Source organism: Mauremys mutica, chromosome 10, assembly GCF_020497125.1.
Source record: "Mauremys mutica isolate MM-2020 ecotype Southern chromosome 10, ASM2049712v1, whole genome shotgun sequence".
NCBI lineage: Eukaryota > Metazoa > Chordata > Testudines > Geoemydidae > Mauremys > Mauremys mutica.
Genome location: NC_059081.1, coordinates 55,282,062 through 55,300,070, shown reverse-complemented (window position 1 = coordinate 55,300,070; position 18,009 = coordinate 55,282,062). Strand labels below are relative to the sequence as shown.

The following is an 18,009-nucleotide window of genomic DNA, read 5'->3' as shown; positions in this document are numbered from 1 at the left end:
TTGGCATGCTTATGAACTTAGTTTTGTTTTAAACATCCCCTTTTTTATATAGATTTTTATAGATTTGGTTGAAATCATAGATGTCATATTTTTCATCTTTATAACACAAGTTTTCTTTCCAGGTAGAAGGACAAGAAAATAATGAGCCATTGCCATAGAAACACAAAGGGTTAAAGGTTTCTCTTTTCATTTTGTTTTGGGTTGTGTACTGTACTTTGAACAACTTATGTATTTTGTGCTCAAAAATAATAGTACTTTGAGTACATGGAAAGTTTTCATTCCAAATCATAGATTTACAGGATTATTGCTTTTGAAATGCTAATTCTCAAAATAGAGCACATAATTCTTACCATCTTATGTTAATGCAGGTAGTATAGCTGAGTGAAACAAAAAGCATATAAAGAGACTTTGATACTTTTAATAGTGCAAGTCTGTTCTGCTAATTTTAGTATGCAAGTCAGCACAAGGGGCATAATGGGCCTGATGGAAGTTTTCCTCAGGTGAGTGAGTTTCACAAGAGAAAATAAGGCGCCTGTTTGCTTAAAATTAGAATCTGTTGCAGGTTTTATAAATTAGAATTTCAGCCTGCATGAATTAATAGGGATATTAATTATTTTACTTGCTTAATTGTAATAATTGATATAAACATGTTTTGTCAGAATTCACAGGCCCATACTAACTGTCCTTAATTTCTTTCCTACAGCAGTACTGCTATATGCCAGTCCTGTCTGCATTCTTAAGGGTGCAGTTCAACACATCCTGTGTAAATTATGGTGAAAAAGTATTCCAAAGGAAAGTCCTATCAAAGCTAGTGTCAGAATGACACTGCCAATTGGGCAATGATCTTCAGTATAGAAAATGTTTAAGAATTTTATTTTTCCTAAATTGTAATGCTATACTGCTTGTATAGCAAATCTGCACATTTTTTTAGAATAGTGTGTCCATGATAAGTCTCATTTTTATTTACTTGGGCTTCCGTAAAGTATTTAAAAATTAAAATAAAAACTCAAGATACACAGAATAAAACATGGTATACAAAAATCTTTTTGCCTGTGAGTATCATCATGATGGTAAATGTACTGTATTACAATCAACTCCCAATTGTAATTGTACCTTCAGAAGAAAAGAGGGTCAAATAGTATAATTTCATTTTTTTATAATATAAAAAATGAAGCCCTTCTACAATATGACACCTCAAAATAAAGAACTAGAGGGTTTTTTTGTCCAAATTTGTCAAATGTATAAACTGATCTTTATGCTAAAACATTTTGAATCATTATCTAGGTATACAGTAGTTATTCATAGTCAGATAACAAGTAGGATTTAACAGCTTACACAAGGTAATGTTTTGAATATAAATATCTTTCCAAAGTGTTACTAATGGTAAAGAGATAATTTTCTAGGCTTCTATTCTGCTGCTTGAAGTCAGAACTGCTGATGGACACAAAGGCACGAAAGTGTACGTATTCCGGATTAGCAACCCAGGAACCCATCACTTCTGAAGACTCTTAACTGTGTTGTCATTTTATCATTTTTATCTGCTTTAAAATATTTGTTTTAAACTGCAGTAGTTATGTTTGTGTTCAAACAGGTTAAATTGATCAACAAACTGAATAAACGTAAGATACGTGTAATTTTTAAAAAAATTCAATCAAAAAAGTAAAATTAAGTGATTATGGAATAATATAATATTAGAGCAGGACAATGAAAAAAGTAGATTTTTTTGATTATCCTGTACTTATTGCATTCCTGTCCTGTTGCTGTTCTCTTCTGCAGGAGGGAAGACACCTGATCCTAAAATGAATGCCAGAACATATATGGATGTTATGCGTGAACAGCATTTAACAAAAGAAGAGGTCTGTTATCTTTTTAATCTGAGCTTAATGCTTTATTTGTTTTGTCTTGGATTTTTAAAGGAACGTGGGCCTTAGGCTACTTTGAAATCCAGTCTTCATGTGTAAATGTTATTACTTGTTTAAATATCACGTTTGTTTGAAAGCTTATCTACTAGGGTTCAAAATAACAGCTAAGATAATCATGGAGGAGGAAAATCTTTTTGTTGTTGTTCCTTTAATACGCACAAAGTAAATTACTTCCTGTTCAGTCAGTTACAGTCAGATTCCCATGTTGATCTTTCATTCAGCATAGACAAGAGAGAGATTTTTAAAAAGTGATTGTAAAACCCCAAAACAATTGCCAGAGGATTTTGATGACAGATATGATATCTGAACATACATTTAGTTCATTTAAAAAAATCTTAAATCAGTAGAGAATTCAAGTTGATTGTGTTTCTTTAAATTTGGCCTAAAATTTAAATTTGTTTTTAAAAGAAAAATAAAGTCTTTTAGAAGACTTTGAACTGGTTCCCCAAGCTATATTTGAATAGATTCCAAATTGGTTTTTAAAGAAATTTTTTTGCTGCAGTATTTGAAACCCACGTGTTGGGGTAGCTTCTGAGACCTTATCTATTCAGTAGCCTCCAATATCTTATTCACTCGCTTCCCAAGAACTCGGCTTAATACCAAACTCGTCTCTGAGGTATCTTTTATTTGCATGCAGTCAAACTACACTTGAGCTGATCAGGCTCAAGCATAGGGGGTGGGTACCAGTCATACAACACACCCAGAGTTAGAGCAAACCTTTTCCTTTAAATACGTTTACACATGACATTGTATTTACTATATATTGCATCATACATTTTGGGATTAGCTTGGTTACATTGTAGGAACCAGTCCTTGTACAGCATGCTCTGTCCATGTATGACTTACTCTTTACCTCATCTTCATATTCTGCATTTATCTTGTCCGTTGTAAATGGTTCTCTGGGTGTTCCCCCTTATCTTAGCTAATACAGTTATTCTGTTTACAGCCTGCTGATCCATTTACCTCCGTAGTCCTGTCTCCCAAGAAGTGAGGCCTAACACATGTCTAACTACTCATGTCAAGCCACGCCTATATTCCACTGCTTTTGTTTTTGTTGTTTATATTAGCATTCATTTAATTTGCATCATATTCCTGCCTCTTTGTGCTTTCTTTTTTAAGTTCACTATCCAGCAACACATTCCCAAGACTACAGTATTTGTAGTTATTTGAACTACCATTAATACTAGGCTTAAAGTACACACCACCGGGTGAAAGCTCACCTCGCCCATTAGGGCGTAATTCTATATTATAAGATTGCTCTGCCTTTAGAGCATCTTGCTGTAATTTTAACTTTGCTTTTATTTACATTATAAAAACTGGTACAAAATATAACAATTTTTCCATTTATTACCCTAGGAAATTTAGGTGTGAAACAGTACTTAGGCCAATTAAAATACCATTCAGAAATGGTCCTCTTCAGCCACCATACAATACTTGTTATCACTAGCATAGGCAGTTTTTTTCTTTATGAATGTTCCAGCATCTAAACTGTATTGTTCTCCTGGAGTGAATCCACATTCCAGCAACTCTGTAAGACATTACACCTGCACATGTAAGTGTCCCCTAGGTGCAAACAGCAGGATGTCTGGGGCATTCCAGATCTTGCATTGTCTTGCAACAGTATTTGAGGAAGGAAAACAAACTTTTTCCACCCTGTATGGGTTGCAGTGGTTTCGCATTTAACTTCATGGTATTGGACCCTTGTTAATTTTCTTACCCTGAGTAGCTGGTGTTCTCTCTCTTGTCCCACATTTTTAACTTTTCTAGGATGATAAAAGAGCAAGTTTTCTTGCTTCGTATCACTCACTTAAAGCTGGTTTGACTTTGGATAGCATGTATCCCCCACATACTTCACATGATGATATTAGAATACATTGATTCAATACTATACTTCTTTAAAAGCCATTACAGTAACTCCTCACTTAGTCTTCCCAGTTAATGTTGTTTTGTTGTTACGTTGCTGATCAATTAGGGAACATGCTCGTTTAAAGTTGTACAATGCTCCCTTCTAAAGTCGTTTGGCAGCTGCCTGCTTTGTCCCGCGCTTGCAGGAAGAACGACCCATTGCAGCTAGCTGGTGGGGGCTTGTAACCAGGGTGGACCGGCAGCCTCCCTATTAGCTCCCCCTATCAGCTCCCCACTCCCCCAAGTTCCCTGTGTTGCAGCCACCCAGCAGGCTATCAATTGGTAGTTCAGCTGTCCCTCCCCCCCACTGCCCTTTGCCTTGGAGCTGCTCCCAGAGACTCCTGCTTGCTGTGCAGAAGGAGGAGGGAGGGGGCTAATGTCAGGGTGTCCCCCTCCCCGCACTCCTGCACCCCACTTACCCCTTCTCCATACAGAACAGGGAGGGGACACAGATGGAGAGAGACAGAGAGCTTGGGGCAGCAGCTGCTGTCTCAACTTCCTGATCCACTTAAAAAGACAATGTATTTAATAGTGGGTCAGCTTACTTAAAGGGCAGTGTGCATCTCTCTCTCTCTCCCACACACACAAAGTGTGTGCCTGTCTCTGTCTGCTATGCTGTCTCCCCTCCCTTGTGTTCGTGCTGCCTTGTGTGAGAGGCTACATTAACAACGTGTTAATCCTTGAGGGCTCAGCCAGTGCTAGTTCATCATTTAGCAGCAAGGCATTCCCTGGGAAATATCTCTCCCTCTTCCACCCTGTAACTTTACCACCTCAACCAAGCTTCATAATCATCATAGCTGTGAACAGTATTAAATTGTTTGTTTAAAACGTATACTGTGTGTATATCTATATAATATATAGTGTTTTTTGTCTGGTGAAAAAAATTTCCCTGGAACCTAACCCTCCCCCCCATTTACATTAATTCTCATGGGGAAATTGGATTTGCTTAACATCATTTTGCTTAAAGTCGCATTTTTCAGGAACATAACTACAACGTTAAGGGAGGAATTAATGTATAACATTATATATATTATATGCAGTTAACAAAGCTTCATTAATGAATCCTTGGTTTTGCTCATTCAGTGGATGCAGTACTTTTGCTGGTACAGTATCTTCTATTGAAATGCTTAGTCATGTTCCCATGTCCCTAACCCTGTCAGCTGTTTTTAGATTGACATACTAATTTCAAACAGTCCAGTCCCAATCCTGTTAAGTTTCCTTTGGTCTCATTGCCCTCCATCTGGGCAGTCTTCTGCATTCTAAAAGATACATTTTTGTCCAGAATGTCCTTTCAACGTTTTTAATCATATTCCACTAAATTTTAGGGGGGCACAATCATTTGGGTAACTGCAGAATGTAAAATTCAGTAACACTGACACACAAACAAAACATCTTTGTACAATATTTTCTTAATAGGTCTTAACTCTAAATTATTTGCAACTGTTTTCAATCTAGGATATTTTACTCTATTTTTTTTTTAATTTATTTAAAATTTATTTACAAAACTCCACCATGTGGTTTTTGTTTTTCCTCACTTAGTAACATTTATTTTACACCACAGTTAAAACAGAACTTTTGGATAGGATTTCAGTGGTTGGGCTTCACACCTTATATTTACTGATTTTCCTTGGTGCTGGGTTTCTGTCTGCTTTCAAAGTACATGGCCATCTGAAAAAGAAAAGAGCCTACTGTGGCTCCTCTTTGGAGCCCTTGTAGGACTTTAATTAAGTAGTATGTCTTCTTTCATAATTTAACTTGCACTTTTTATTTGCTATAACATTTTTAGCTGTATTAATTTAATTATATATTATATTAGTATATTAATTTAATATTTATATGAAGGGGAACTGTTTTGTGCTTACAGAGTGTTCGTGTACCCCTATACAAGTCACTCTCTGATCACTCAGAGCCACCTTAAGGTTCATTGTTCATATGCCCGCTTCTCTTATGCCCATTCTTGGAGATGAATTGTCATTTTATTTTATTATTTTGCTTCTGCAGTTTTTTAGTTGTTTTACTACTGAAAAAGGGATCAAGGATCTTTTACCACTATCCTGGTTCTGGCCACCCTTTTAGTCCCTATTTTTATTTGCAAATTTATATTTAACTTTTATAACCTACTTAAAAAAAAAAAAGTTAAAACTTCATAAAAGCATTGAGACACTCAAAGGATTAACTAACAAAGTTAAGAATGCCAGGAGACGTTGGCTGCTGCTCAGTGTCTGTGTCACCTTTGCGACTTTGAATGAAAGATTTAGCTGGATTTTTAGTGGAATCTTTTTTAAAAGCCAATTCATTTTTCTGATACATTTTACATTTTCTTTTTAAATAGGAGTTTTCTTAAATTCTATGGTCCCGTAACTGTGTTGCAAACAGTTTTGAGAGACCAAATAAATATCTGCCTGCCAGCTGAGTCTTTGAACCTTCTTTCCTAAAATAATTTTACTCTCCTGAAGTTTTCCTTTTGTAAATTGCATGTTATGCGCAGATGACGCATTTCAATTGGTTACATTTCTGAACTGCAATTTTTATTTTTGAATTCAAGCTTTGAATTAAGTTCTTCACAGGAGAGAGAACTTTTTTGGCCTGTGCTCTAACTGCTGTATCCTTGCAACATTTTGTTTTTACTAGGGCTGTCAAACGATTAAAAAAATTAATCGTGATTAATCGTTCAATTAAAAAAATTGTGATTAATCGCACTGTTAAACAATAATATGCCATTTATTTACATATTTTTGGATGTTTTCTACATTTTTAAATATATTGATATCAATTACAAAAAAGAATAAAAGTGTACAGTGTTCAGTTTATATTTATTTTTGATAACAAATATTTGCACTGTAAAAAAAAATAGTATTTTTCAGTTCCCCCATTACAAGTACTGTAGTGCAATCTCTTTATCATGAAAGTTGAATTTATAAATGTAGAATTATGTTTAAAAAAAAAACCAAAAAAACCAACCCCTGCATTCAAAAACTAAACAAAGTTCACTCAGTTCTACTTCTTGTTCAGCCAATCGCTCAGACAAGCAAGTTTGTTTACATTTGCAGGAGATAATGCTGCCCGCGTTTTGTTTACAATGTCATCTGACACACTTGGCTTCAATGGAATTATGCTGATTTACCCCACTTGAGGATCTGGCCCATGTTTTTTATGTTGTCATCTTAATATTTATGTATATACTGATAAGTTAAAATAGAGTTCCATATTAATTATATATCCAAGTTGTCTAAAGCAATCTTCTTAACATTTAATTAAGATCAGACATATAGCTAACTAAAACCTAAATGAATAGCTTCAAATATTACATGCTGTGATATAATTCATTTAAAAATATTTTTTAAATAATACTTTTCTAAGCACTTGGGTAAAAAAGTTGTTTGGTTGAGGCAAATGTGTAGTAAAGTCTTTAAATGTACATTGTCTTACTAATCACATATTGAAAAGTATTCTGTAATTAATAACTTTTAAAATAAAATTTGATTTAACTTTCCATTTGTAATACATCTAGAACCTTTTAGAAAGACAGTGGTAAGACATGTTTGGCCTAAAATACTGGTTTTGTAAAAATCTAATACCAATATAGATATTTCTCTGAAACCTTTAAAAAGAATCTAGTGAAAACTTTTTTTAAAATAAATATTCTACTGCAGAATGCTGAACACAAACATTGCAGCTTTATGCTAGTGTAGGGGAACTTGAAATTAAAATTGACTAGAAATTGATTATAAACAGTGTCAAAATTTCATTGTCTAAGCTGAGAAAAATGCAAAAGGAAACAGCATGCAAGTGAATTAGACTTTACTGTCTCTGTTTTAGTAACCTACAATATTACCCTAAAGAAACTCATTTTAAGAATTTTTTTAACACAGGAGTGCCCTTCTAAGGAATAAATTCTCTATTTTTTTTTAACAGAGGGAAATTAGGCAACAACTAGCAGAAAAAGCTAAAGCTGGGGAACTTAAAGTCGTCAATGGCACCTCCTCCCAGCCACCTTCAAAACGCAAACGGCGTTGGGATCAAACAGCTGACCAGACTCCTGGTACAACTCCTAAAAAACTATCCAGTTGGGATCAAGCAGAGGTACTTATCACTTTATTGGTTCACCTCTGCGTTGTATAAGCTGTTAATGTTTCCAGCAAGTCTTAAGAGTTCTACAGAAGCTCTTTACTTCTATAGATATCTCACAGACTGCACTTTTATTATACTAAATAGAAATTAAACACCTACCTTTTATTGTACAAAAAACCCCTCCTCAGCTACCTTTGATTTTAACAGCTTCTGCTTTTGTCTTGGTTAGACCCCTGGACATACTCCTTCTTTGAGGTGGGATGAAACTCCTGGCCGTGCAAAGGGTAGTGAGACTCCTGGAGCAACCCCAGGCTCAAAAATATGGGATCCTACTCCCAGTCATACACCAGCAGGAGCTGCAACCCCTGGACGGGATACACCTGGTCATGCAACTCCAGGCCACGGAGGTGCAACTTCCAGTGCACGTAAAAATCGATGGGATGAGACCCCCAAAACAGAAAGAGGTATTTCTGAAATTACTAGAATTGATAGAAAGGTCTGGATGGGTAATGAGATAAGAACTTTTCACTTCAGGCTGTCAGTATGAAAGCGAGTTAGGCCAGAAGTAGGGAAAAAAGTTATTGCTCTCGGACATCCAGTGGCTGATGTGTTTTTTAGTTGGGATGCTAGTAGGCAGAGTTCTATCACAAAAATGTCACCCCTCATGGTTTTAGTAAAGGAAACTAAGGCTATGCAGTATGCGCACTACATCAGCATGGCTATGGTGCCACAGCTACGCACTGTAACCTTGTAGCATGAACGCAGAAGGGGTTTTGGTGTCACTGTAGGAACTGTGTCTCATGGAATGACAGCAGCTGGGTTGACAGAAGCATTTTTCTGTCAATCTAGCTGTACTTACATGGGAGAAGCAGGTCTGCATAGCTACAGTGATATGGATTTTTCATACCACTGAGTGCCACCACTGTGTTGGCCTATGCTTTAAGTGTACACCAGGCTTAAGTGTCTGTTTTAGTACTGACACTGCACTATCCGCTGCAGTGGCCCTTGAAGATCAGGGTTTTGAAGCATGCAGACAGGACAGAGAAGTTCACATTGCATTTTCTTTTATGGATATATAGAAAATGTTGCTTATACTGTCAGTTGGGCATGTTTCATAAGATTTATGCATTTATACCCCTATTTGCTTTGAAAAACTTTATTCGCCTGTTAGACTATAGAAAAAATCTTTGTCATATGTTAAATTGTTAAAATATTTTAACAAAGCAAGTATTGGAGTGTTTAATCTAATGTATAAAATAATCAAGTTCTTTCAAATATGTTGCGATGATATCTAGTACTGGTTGCTCAGATGAAACCAAAGAATATAAAAAAGACTCTTTTCATCCCTAAGATTAAATTCTTGTATACATTCATTATACTGGTGGTAGACTTTAATATTAAGAATGAGAGAAGTTTTTGCTTACCTGTTTGCTATCTTTGCTTATCTGATCTACCAGTGATGGATCTTGATGCTTCTGTTAGTATGTTGTTATGGGCAAGGAGGTGAAAGAGTGGAATGGAATAGTGTAAGGGAGATCAGATCTTGATATTGATGTAATGCTTCCCTTTTAGAATGTTTTGTTTGTTTGTTTTCACTTTCAGAAACGTTAGGATTTTGCTTGTAAAATCTGACTTGGAGCCATCATAATCTGAAAAAATTGGGCTTTTATTTTTATAGATACACCGGGACATGGCAGTGGATGGGCTGAGACTCCTCGTACAGATCGAGGTGGTGATTCAGTTGGTGAAACCCCAACTCCTGGAGCAAGTAAAAGAAAGTCACGTTGGGATGAAACACCTGCTAGTCAAATGGGTGGTAGTACTCCTGTTTTGACACCTGGCAAAACACCAATTGGTACACCAGCGATGAACATGGCAACCCCTACGCCAGGTAAGATTAATCCATTAACTAAGGTTTCTGTTTTCTATCACTTCATATTAGAATGTAAAAATAATGTAGATATATGTAGGCATCCCGTTCTCTTTTTTGACTATGGAAGCCCAACTTTGTATTCTGAATGTCTGTAGCAATTTAATTCTGGCAGAGAACACGGAACAATGTAACCTCAAAGTCTGCTGTGAATGTTTGTTGAATTGAGAGGCAAGAATTGCTAAAGAGCTTCTTGAAAGTTCTAACTCAAGCAATTGGAATTCTGAGGCCAGTTCTGTACTCAAGTGCTGAATGTCTTAATTCCAGACAATGTTAAAGAAGATAAAAATTAAAATCCTTTCTTTTACATAAATGTAGGTCATATAATGAGCATGACTCCTGAACAGCTGCAGGCATGGCGCTGGGAAAGAGAAATAGATGAGAGAAACCGGCCACTATCTGATGAAGAACTGGATGCCATGTTCCCAGAGGGATATAAGGTAGTTCATCTGAATAAATCTAAGCAGTCTGTCAGTATAAATGCTGTAACATACTGGTGATACATTTTCCACTCAGAATATGGATTTTAACAATAAAATCTTATGATTTGAATGCCTCAAACTAAATACAGATGAATTCATGCTAACATTTGTTAGTTTACTTACTGGTATTTTATAAATATCCATTAGAAGGGAAAAACTTAAGAGGTAAATTAAAAGGAGGGCAGTTTTTCTTCTGGTTCACCTTAAGGGAGCTCATGCTGATTTCAGAAGGAGTTCCCTATGTGGAATGGCTGCAGAACTGGAGCCCATGGCATGGTAAAACAGATCAGACAGAGATTGAAAACTGTCAGTTAGACAGTATTAACATGCTACATTTAAAAAACACCACCCACTTATTTTAATATTCATATCAAACACTTCATAAAGAGACACTTAAAGGCTAATATTTCATCTCTGCTCATGAGAACTTTACAGTAGTTCTTACGCTTGTTAGGACTCCTCTTGACATCATTCCTGTACTTTCAAGTCCAGCAGCATGTACACAGTTTCAAATAATTGATTAGATCACAGTTATTTAATTTACAACAATACAAACGTAGACTTTAAAACATATGCTGGAAGACTGTCACAAATCAATAGGATAAACAGTTAACATGACAGATACTTGTATCAGTCATTTTCTGCATTTTTCTGACTTCTTCCCTGTTCTGAGGCTGTTGACGACTGTCAGGTAATATTATTTTTAACATCCTGCTCTGCAGTCTGAAAATACTTTTAGATTTTAGTGTTTAGATGTTTGTATCTTCCTTATTTCAGTGCATTATTTTTATCTTCATTTCACTTCAGGTTCTTCCCCCTCCAGCTGGTTATGTGCCTATTCGTACTCCAGCTCGAAAACTTACAGCAACTCCCACGCCATTGGGTGGTATGACTGGATTCCACATGCAAACAGAAGATAGGACCATGAAGAGCGTTAATGACCAACCATCTGGAAATCTTCCATTCCTAAAACCAGATGATATTCAATACTTTGATAAACTACTGGTAAATGAGATTTTATTGATACTCATTTAATGTCTCCTGAGATGGGGCTGGAAATGGTAGAAAAACTGTGCATTAATTAATATATTTGTAATTATTTATAGGTTGATGTTGATGAATCAACACTTAGTCCAGAAGAACAGAAGGAAAGAAAAATAATGAAATTGCTCTTGAAAATAAAGAATGGTACACCTCCAATGAGAAAAGTAAGACATTCTTCTGATGTGGACATACCACTCTAATTTTCAAATACCGTAATTTCCTTCCCATTTATTTTAGGATCCAGTTTCACCTCTTTTTTTCCGTAAAACTGCCCATGGGCTTGCTCCAAGCGGCTTCTGAAGGACTTTTATTTCTGTCTGTTGTTTTTTCCTTTTTCTCATCTAGCTCTTGCTTTCTCCCTGTATTGTTTTTCCCTTATTTATGCCTCTTAATTTCCCCCCCTCTCTAAATTATGTATTAAATAATTCAGTAAGTATTTCTGTGTTATAATAATTACATCTATAAAGCATTTTGTGACACATTTATATGAAGGATGTTATATATTATTGTATCTTAAGATCATTGTTCCAAATGCATTTCTGGCAACAGCATGCATAAATCATTTGAAATTAGTAGAACTGCACTTGATTATGGCTTTATTTTGCTCATTACATAGAAATGTTGTATTATTTTGGTTTCATTCAGAGGGGTTTCTTTTTTTAGGCTGCTTTGCGTCAGATTACTGATAAAGCTCGTGAATTTGGAGCAGGTCCGCTGTTTAATCAGATTCTACCTCTTCTGATGTCACCAACACTTGAAGATCAAGAACGTCACTTGCTTGTCAAAGTTATTGATAGAATCTTGTACAAACTGGATGATTTGGTCCGACCATACGTACACAAGGTCTGTTTCAGTGAAATTTACTTAAATATTTAATATTTGTTAATGCATTCTGTACTCTTTACTGAGTGTTCTATAATAGTTACTTTTCTGTGGCTCAGATTTATAGATGTTTATGCATCCGTGCCTTTGAATCTTCATTTAAAAAAAAATATTTACATTATTGGTAGGAGTGCACAGTCAGAATATAACAAAATAATAATCAAAATATAAAACTTAAAAGCAAGGCAATCTGGAAGAGTTAATTGTATATGCATGTGCTGGAAGTAAAAGATTGTGATAGCTGATCCATGCAATATCGCTGGTGGTGGCATCCTGTCTTAGAGGAGAAAGGTCTAGAAAATCAGTATGTGAATTCATGTTGAATGAGGGGGTAAAGGATTATTAAGGGAGATGGTGATCTTTTGAATTTAATGAGCATGGGAGCCATGGAATCACCATGTTAACCAGCCTTTTCTTAGGGCCAGAACTACTGAAGTGGACAATAATACTTGAGAGATTCATTAATATAATTTGAAGTGTTAATTTGTTCATTTATTACCCTTTTCAGATTCTTGTGGTCATTGAACCACTGCTGATTGATGAAGACTACTATGCGAGAGTGGAAGGCAGAGAAATTATATCAAACTTGGCTAAGGTAATAACACTGCAGTATCCTTCCTTTTTTTTTCTGAATGTGATAGTGTGATAGCTAAAATGTAACTGTAACTATTTGACCTAGAGTATTCTGCTTTTTAGTATTGAAAAAGTAATGGTTATATGTGATAAGAAACTAAAAAACCCAGCAAAAAAGTTAAAAGTTCATCATTCCTGTACACAAGTATATATGTTTTATTTTTTGTCTTTCAGGCTGCTGGTTTGGCTACAATGATCTCTACCATGCGACCTGATATTGATAACATGGATGAGTATGTCAGAAATACAACAGCTCGAGCCTTTGCTGTTGTTGCCTCTGCTTTAGGCATTCCTTCTCTGTTGCCCTTCTTGAAAGCCGTATGTAAGAGCAAAAAATCCTGGCAAGCTAGGCACACTGGCATCAAGATTGTACAGCAAATTGCTATTCTTATGGGCTGTGCTATCTTGCCTCATCTCAGAAGTTTGGTTGAAATCATTGAACATGGTACGTTCTGTTTTTGTTAAATGTTTTCTCTAGTTTGTACATAAGGCTGTTGGTTAAATTAAGGACTCAAATTCTTGAATGTCAGGTCTAGACTTTGTGATTCTAATAGAGACTACATCAGACTACATCAGAGTCTTTCCTTTTTATAGTTTTTGTCAAAAGATTTTAGTCTATAGCCTGGTTTAAATAACTGTAATAAACCTTTATATGTGAGTTGTTATAGCTATAAAGTCCAGAAGCCAGTAACTTGAAAATAACTAGTACTTCTAATTTCTTTTGGACTATTAATCCTTTAGTTCTTATGTAGTATATTTCTTGCTCTTTGGACCATGTTTTGACTAGTAGATGACAACAATTACTGTTTTTTTGTTTTTTTTTAATAACTGCATATTATCCTGCGTTTTCCATCTTTCAACAAGTCTTGTATAATTTAAAAAAGAACAGGAGTACTTGTGGCAGCTTAGAGACTAACAAATTTATTTCAGCATAAGCTTTCAGCTCACTTCTTCAGATGCATAGAATAGAACACACAGCAGATATTTATACATACAGAGAACCCTTGGATTTCAGTGAGCACAGTGCGAGCCAATTCTAATTGAAGAAGTTTGTTTATTGATACAATAACATCCACATATATCAAGTTCACACTACAGCACTTGAGATGACTTGTATTGTAATTGCTTACTTGTTTTAGTGAAACATCTGCTGGTCAGTTTTAACTGCTGTATTATGGAGCTCTTGGGACTTCATTGTTGAGAAGATCTGGAATTCTAGGGAGTGAAATGTTTTAAAACCCACAATAGAGGCACTTCATAGATTGTAAACAATCCATTTACTTTTTCTGAAATGTTTTTAAAAAATCAACTTCTGCAGTGTTAGAGCACAGCCTGATGTAGTTGGGTGTTTTGTTTCAATTCTGTTTTCTCCAAGTATTACAAAATAGCATGAGGTTTTTCATCTGGATTTCCCCTGCCCATGACTTCTCTACAATGATTCCTTTTTGTTAAATAGCTGCCAAGTGGAAGCAGCACTTCAGTACCTTTCGTGAAGAGGCCTGAATCTTAAGGGACATTTGAAGCTGAAATTCCTCATTGTTTTTGATTTTTAGAAGTTTAGAGCAAACAGTTCTCTGTGTAAACAAGACTTTTTAATTCCAAAATAGATATTGAAGGTTTGTGCAAGGAAATGCTGAGCATAAGATGGAAAAGTGGGGAGTGTGCTTTTACGCTTTAACAAAAGAAGGATTTCCCCCCTCTTTCCTGTCCTCTTGCACACATTCCCCCGGTTTTCCACAGTAATTCAAGCTCTGTGTAATGGTGTAAGAAGCACTTACTGAATATAACTTTTTTTCCAGGTCTGGTGGATGAGCAGCAGAAAGTGCGCACTATCAGTGCTTTGGCTATTGCTGCTTTGGCTGAGGCAGCTACTCCCTATGGTATTGAATCATTTGACTCCGTTCTAAAGCCCCTATGGAAGGGCATACGTCAGCACAGAGGAAAGGTATGTCTCTACAGTCTGTTTCTTTTCATCTCTCTATTTTGAATGTAAACTGCTGTATACGTTTTAATACCCATGACAAATATATTATGTATTGAAATAGGGTCTGGCTGCCTTTTTGAAAGCTATTGGGTACCTTATCCCTCTTATGGATGCTGAGTATGCCAACTACTATACCAGAGAAGTAATGCTAATCCTTATCCGAGAGTTCCAGTCTCCTGATGAAGAAATGAAAAAAATTGTGTTAAAGGTATGTCAAAATCACTTACACATTGTCAGTGTAATGTTTAAAGTAAACTTGATTTTACTTGTGATTTGGATCAATAAAAAAAACTGTCATATAATAAGCATTCTTCTTAAAAAAAAATAAAAAAATTGGTCTACAGCATTAAAACTTGTATTTTTATTCCCTGCTAGGTAGTAAAGCAGTGTTGTGGTACAGATGGCGTTGAAGCAAACTACATTAAAACAGAGATTCTGCCGCCATTTTTCAAACACTTTTGGCAGCACAGAATGGCACTGGACAGAAGAAATTACAGACAGGTATAGTTTAGTTTGGAAAAGATTTTAAACTGCTTTGAATCAAATTTATAAAATGGTGTATATAGAGAGATGTTTGGTGATGGTGAATTTATTTTTGACTTTTTCAATGCATCTTGGGATGGCGTTCACTTTGGGCAGAGAGACATCGTGAGATGTGGATAGATGATTAAAAGGCTCAGCATTCTTAAATGGAATACAAAACATTTTGCTTCTAGTTTACCGGTTTGAATACCAGTCAGTTGGTAGTGCAAAAGTAATTACCATCTGATGGCTTATTTGTGCTATGTAAAATGACTGGTTGGCTTCGGTTTCTAGTTGATAGGTGTCCCCATCACAAAAGTGTTACCACTATTAGCTCAAATAAACACCCAAGTTGACAGTCTCAGAGAGGACTTAAATGCTTCACTTTCCATCCACTCTAGTATTGGTCCTTCCAGTTGAGCGATTTTAACATTGCAATATGTTTTAAATCATTTTCAGTCCATCCTAACAGGAAACAAACTCTGTGTCATTCGCAGTGATAGTGTGAATTTCCAAACTCCCATTTAAAAAAAAAGTGTTTAACTATCTGGGCAATACATCCACCTCTCACATTAGTTAAAAAACAGCATGTTTTATAATTTTTAATTATCCATGCAGGGAAAACTCTCCCACTCCCTAACTTGAAGGCAAAGAACAGCCAAGTGGGTTAGTTCATTTGCAATTATTTTTCTCGGGATATAGACAAGAATGTGAGATTCTGGAAATTTTTCTGCTTACCCACAACCTTGAAAATGGCTTTCTGCAACTTGGTTGTTGCCTGAGAAGGGTTATTCTGTTCTTGAGAGTAAATGATATCTGCATGATGCCCTTTCTTTTCTTGTACTAAGCAAAGGATTTCCCAGGTCATCTTAGAGGTTTTAGGAAGTCTTTGTAAACTATCTCTCTCTGATTATTTTGCCCAAAGCTATATTTTTATGTTTCAGTTGGTTGATACCACAGTGGAGCTGGCAAACAAAGTCGGAGCAGCAGAAATTATTTCCAGGATTGTGGATGATCTGAAAGATGAGGCTGAACAGTACAGAAAAATGGTTATGGAAACAATTGAAAAAATAATGGGGAACTTGGGTGCAGCAGACATTGACCATAAACTAGAAGAACAACTTATTGATGGTATCCTGTATGCCTTCCAGGAACAGACCACAGAGGTATTGTTAGAAGATGCTCTTAGCAGTTAACTTATTTAATTTAATCCGTTTACACTGTTCTGGAAAAATTAGTACACTGGACCCTCGCTAGAACGCGCGTCTATATAGCACGAATTCGCATACAACGTGGTTGCGGCCATGGATCCCAAATTTAATTACTTCAATTACAATTCATTTTAACATATATCCCGCTTTCTAGTGAGGGTCCAGTGTATTTACACTTGAAATCCAAGCAAGAATTACATGGTTTTTTTAATTGGAACAAAGAGCACTGAAATTTGTAAGGCAGTTCTGGAATATTAAAGTAGCATATATTATAAAGGTTATAGGTACAAAAGGAGTTCAATAGTAAATGGACAGTTGATATAAGAGAGACAAAGTGGGCAAGATGTAATACCTTTTATTGGAACAACTTGTGTTTGTGAGAGAGGCGAGCTTTTGAGCTTACATAGAGCTGCTCTTCTGTGTAAGCTCGAAAGCTTGTCTGTCTCACCAAAAGAAGTTGGCCTAATAAAAGATATTAGCTCCCCCACCTTGTCTTTAATATCCTTGGACCAGTGTGGCTCCAACAACATTGCATGCAATTAGTGATGTAGTTGATCTTACTTTTCTAACCCTTTGTTCTTGTTGTTGTTGTTGTTCAGGACTCTGTGATGTTGAATGGCTTTGGCACAGTGGTTAATGCTCTTGGCAAACGAGTTAAACCATACTTGCCCCAGATCTGTGGTACAGTTTTATGGCGTTTGAACAACAAATCAGCCAAAGTTAGGCAGCAGGCTGCTGACCTAATCTCACGTACTGCAGTTGTCATGAAGACTTGTCAAGAGGTATTTATTTCTCCAATTCCTCTTTTCCATAGAAAGTCATTTTTAAATTAAAGAAAAGTGAGAGAATTTTTGCTAACTTCTACATCTTGTTACTTGGTTCTAGGAAAAACTGATGGGACACTTGGGTGTTGTCCTGTATGAGTATCTGGGTGAGGAATACCCTGAAGTATTAGGCAGTATACTTGGAGCACTTAAAGCCATTGTGAATGTTATAGGTATGTGGGGGGGTTTTGTGCCAGAGGGAAGTAAGGAAATGGGGGGGTGGGGTGTTAAGATAATCTGAGACTTAATAAGGTGTCATTCTGTTGAACAGGTATGCACAAAATGACGCCCCCAATCAAAGACCTGCTGCCAAGACTCACACCTATCTTGAAAAACAGACATGAGAAAGTACAGGAGAATTGTATTGACCTAGTTGGGCGTATTGCGGACAGGTGAGGAGTTGTGGTATACTTCTGAAATGCCGTGACGTGTTAATTGCTTACATAACAGGTCACAACATTTACCCAATTTTAATCTTTGATAATTTAGTTATCAGGTTTGGGATCTGGATTTTATAAATCTTTGGGGCTTGTAGAGTTCCTTAAGCTTTTTTACAAAGATTGTTCATATTAACATTTCTTCATGATTAGTAAAATAAA

At 36.0% G+C, this 18,009-nt stretch overlaps 1 protein-coding gene across 4 annotated transcripts in view; it reads left to right on the top strand.

Annotated features, from left to right (window-relative positions):
• The window catches only part of SF3B1 (splicing factor 3b subunit 1), a 35,002-nt gene that overhangs the window by 11,442 nt on the left and 5,551 nt on the right, over window positions 1–18,009 (top strand). The window contains exons 1-18 of one of the 4 annotated variants that reach the window (XM_045031918.1): window positions 27–1,459; window positions 1,777–1,856; window positions 7,743–7,910; window positions 8,128–8,362; window positions 9,577–9,789; window positions 10,147–10,268; window positions 11,118–11,315; window positions 11,417–11,518; window positions 12,018–12,197; window positions 12,745–12,831; window positions 13,044–13,314; window positions 14,669–14,814; window positions 14,915–15,061; window positions 15,229–15,354; window positions 16,320–16,541; window positions 17,186–17,368; window positions 17,472–17,583; window positions 17,682–17,802. In XM_045031918.1, coding sequence (XP_044887853.1) covers window positions 1,800–1,856; window positions 7,743–7,910; window positions 8,128–8,362; window positions 9,577–9,789; window positions 10,147–10,268; window positions 11,118–11,315; window positions 11,417–11,518; window positions 12,018–12,197; window positions 12,745–12,831; window positions 13,044–13,314; window positions 14,669–14,814; window positions 14,915–15,061; window positions 15,229–15,354; window positions 16,320–16,541; window positions 17,186–17,368; window positions 17,472–17,583; window positions 17,682–17,802 — 2,690 coding nt within the window. In that variant the 5' untranslated portion in view covers window positions 27–1,459; window positions 1,777–1,799. Of the gene's footprint in view, window positions 1–26; window positions 1,857–7,742; window positions 7,911–8,127; window positions 8,363–9,576; window positions 9,790–10,146; window positions 10,269–11,117; window positions 11,316–11,416; window positions 11,519–12,017; window positions 12,198–12,744; window positions 12,832–13,043; window positions 13,315–14,668; window positions 14,815–14,914; window positions 15,062–15,228; window positions 15,355–16,319; window positions 16,542–17,185; window positions 17,369–17,471; window positions 17,584–17,681; window positions 17,803–18,009 lie in introns of those variants that run through there. The other 3 variants (XM_045031917.1, XM_045031919.1, XM_045031921.1) reach the window with 3 other exon arrangements.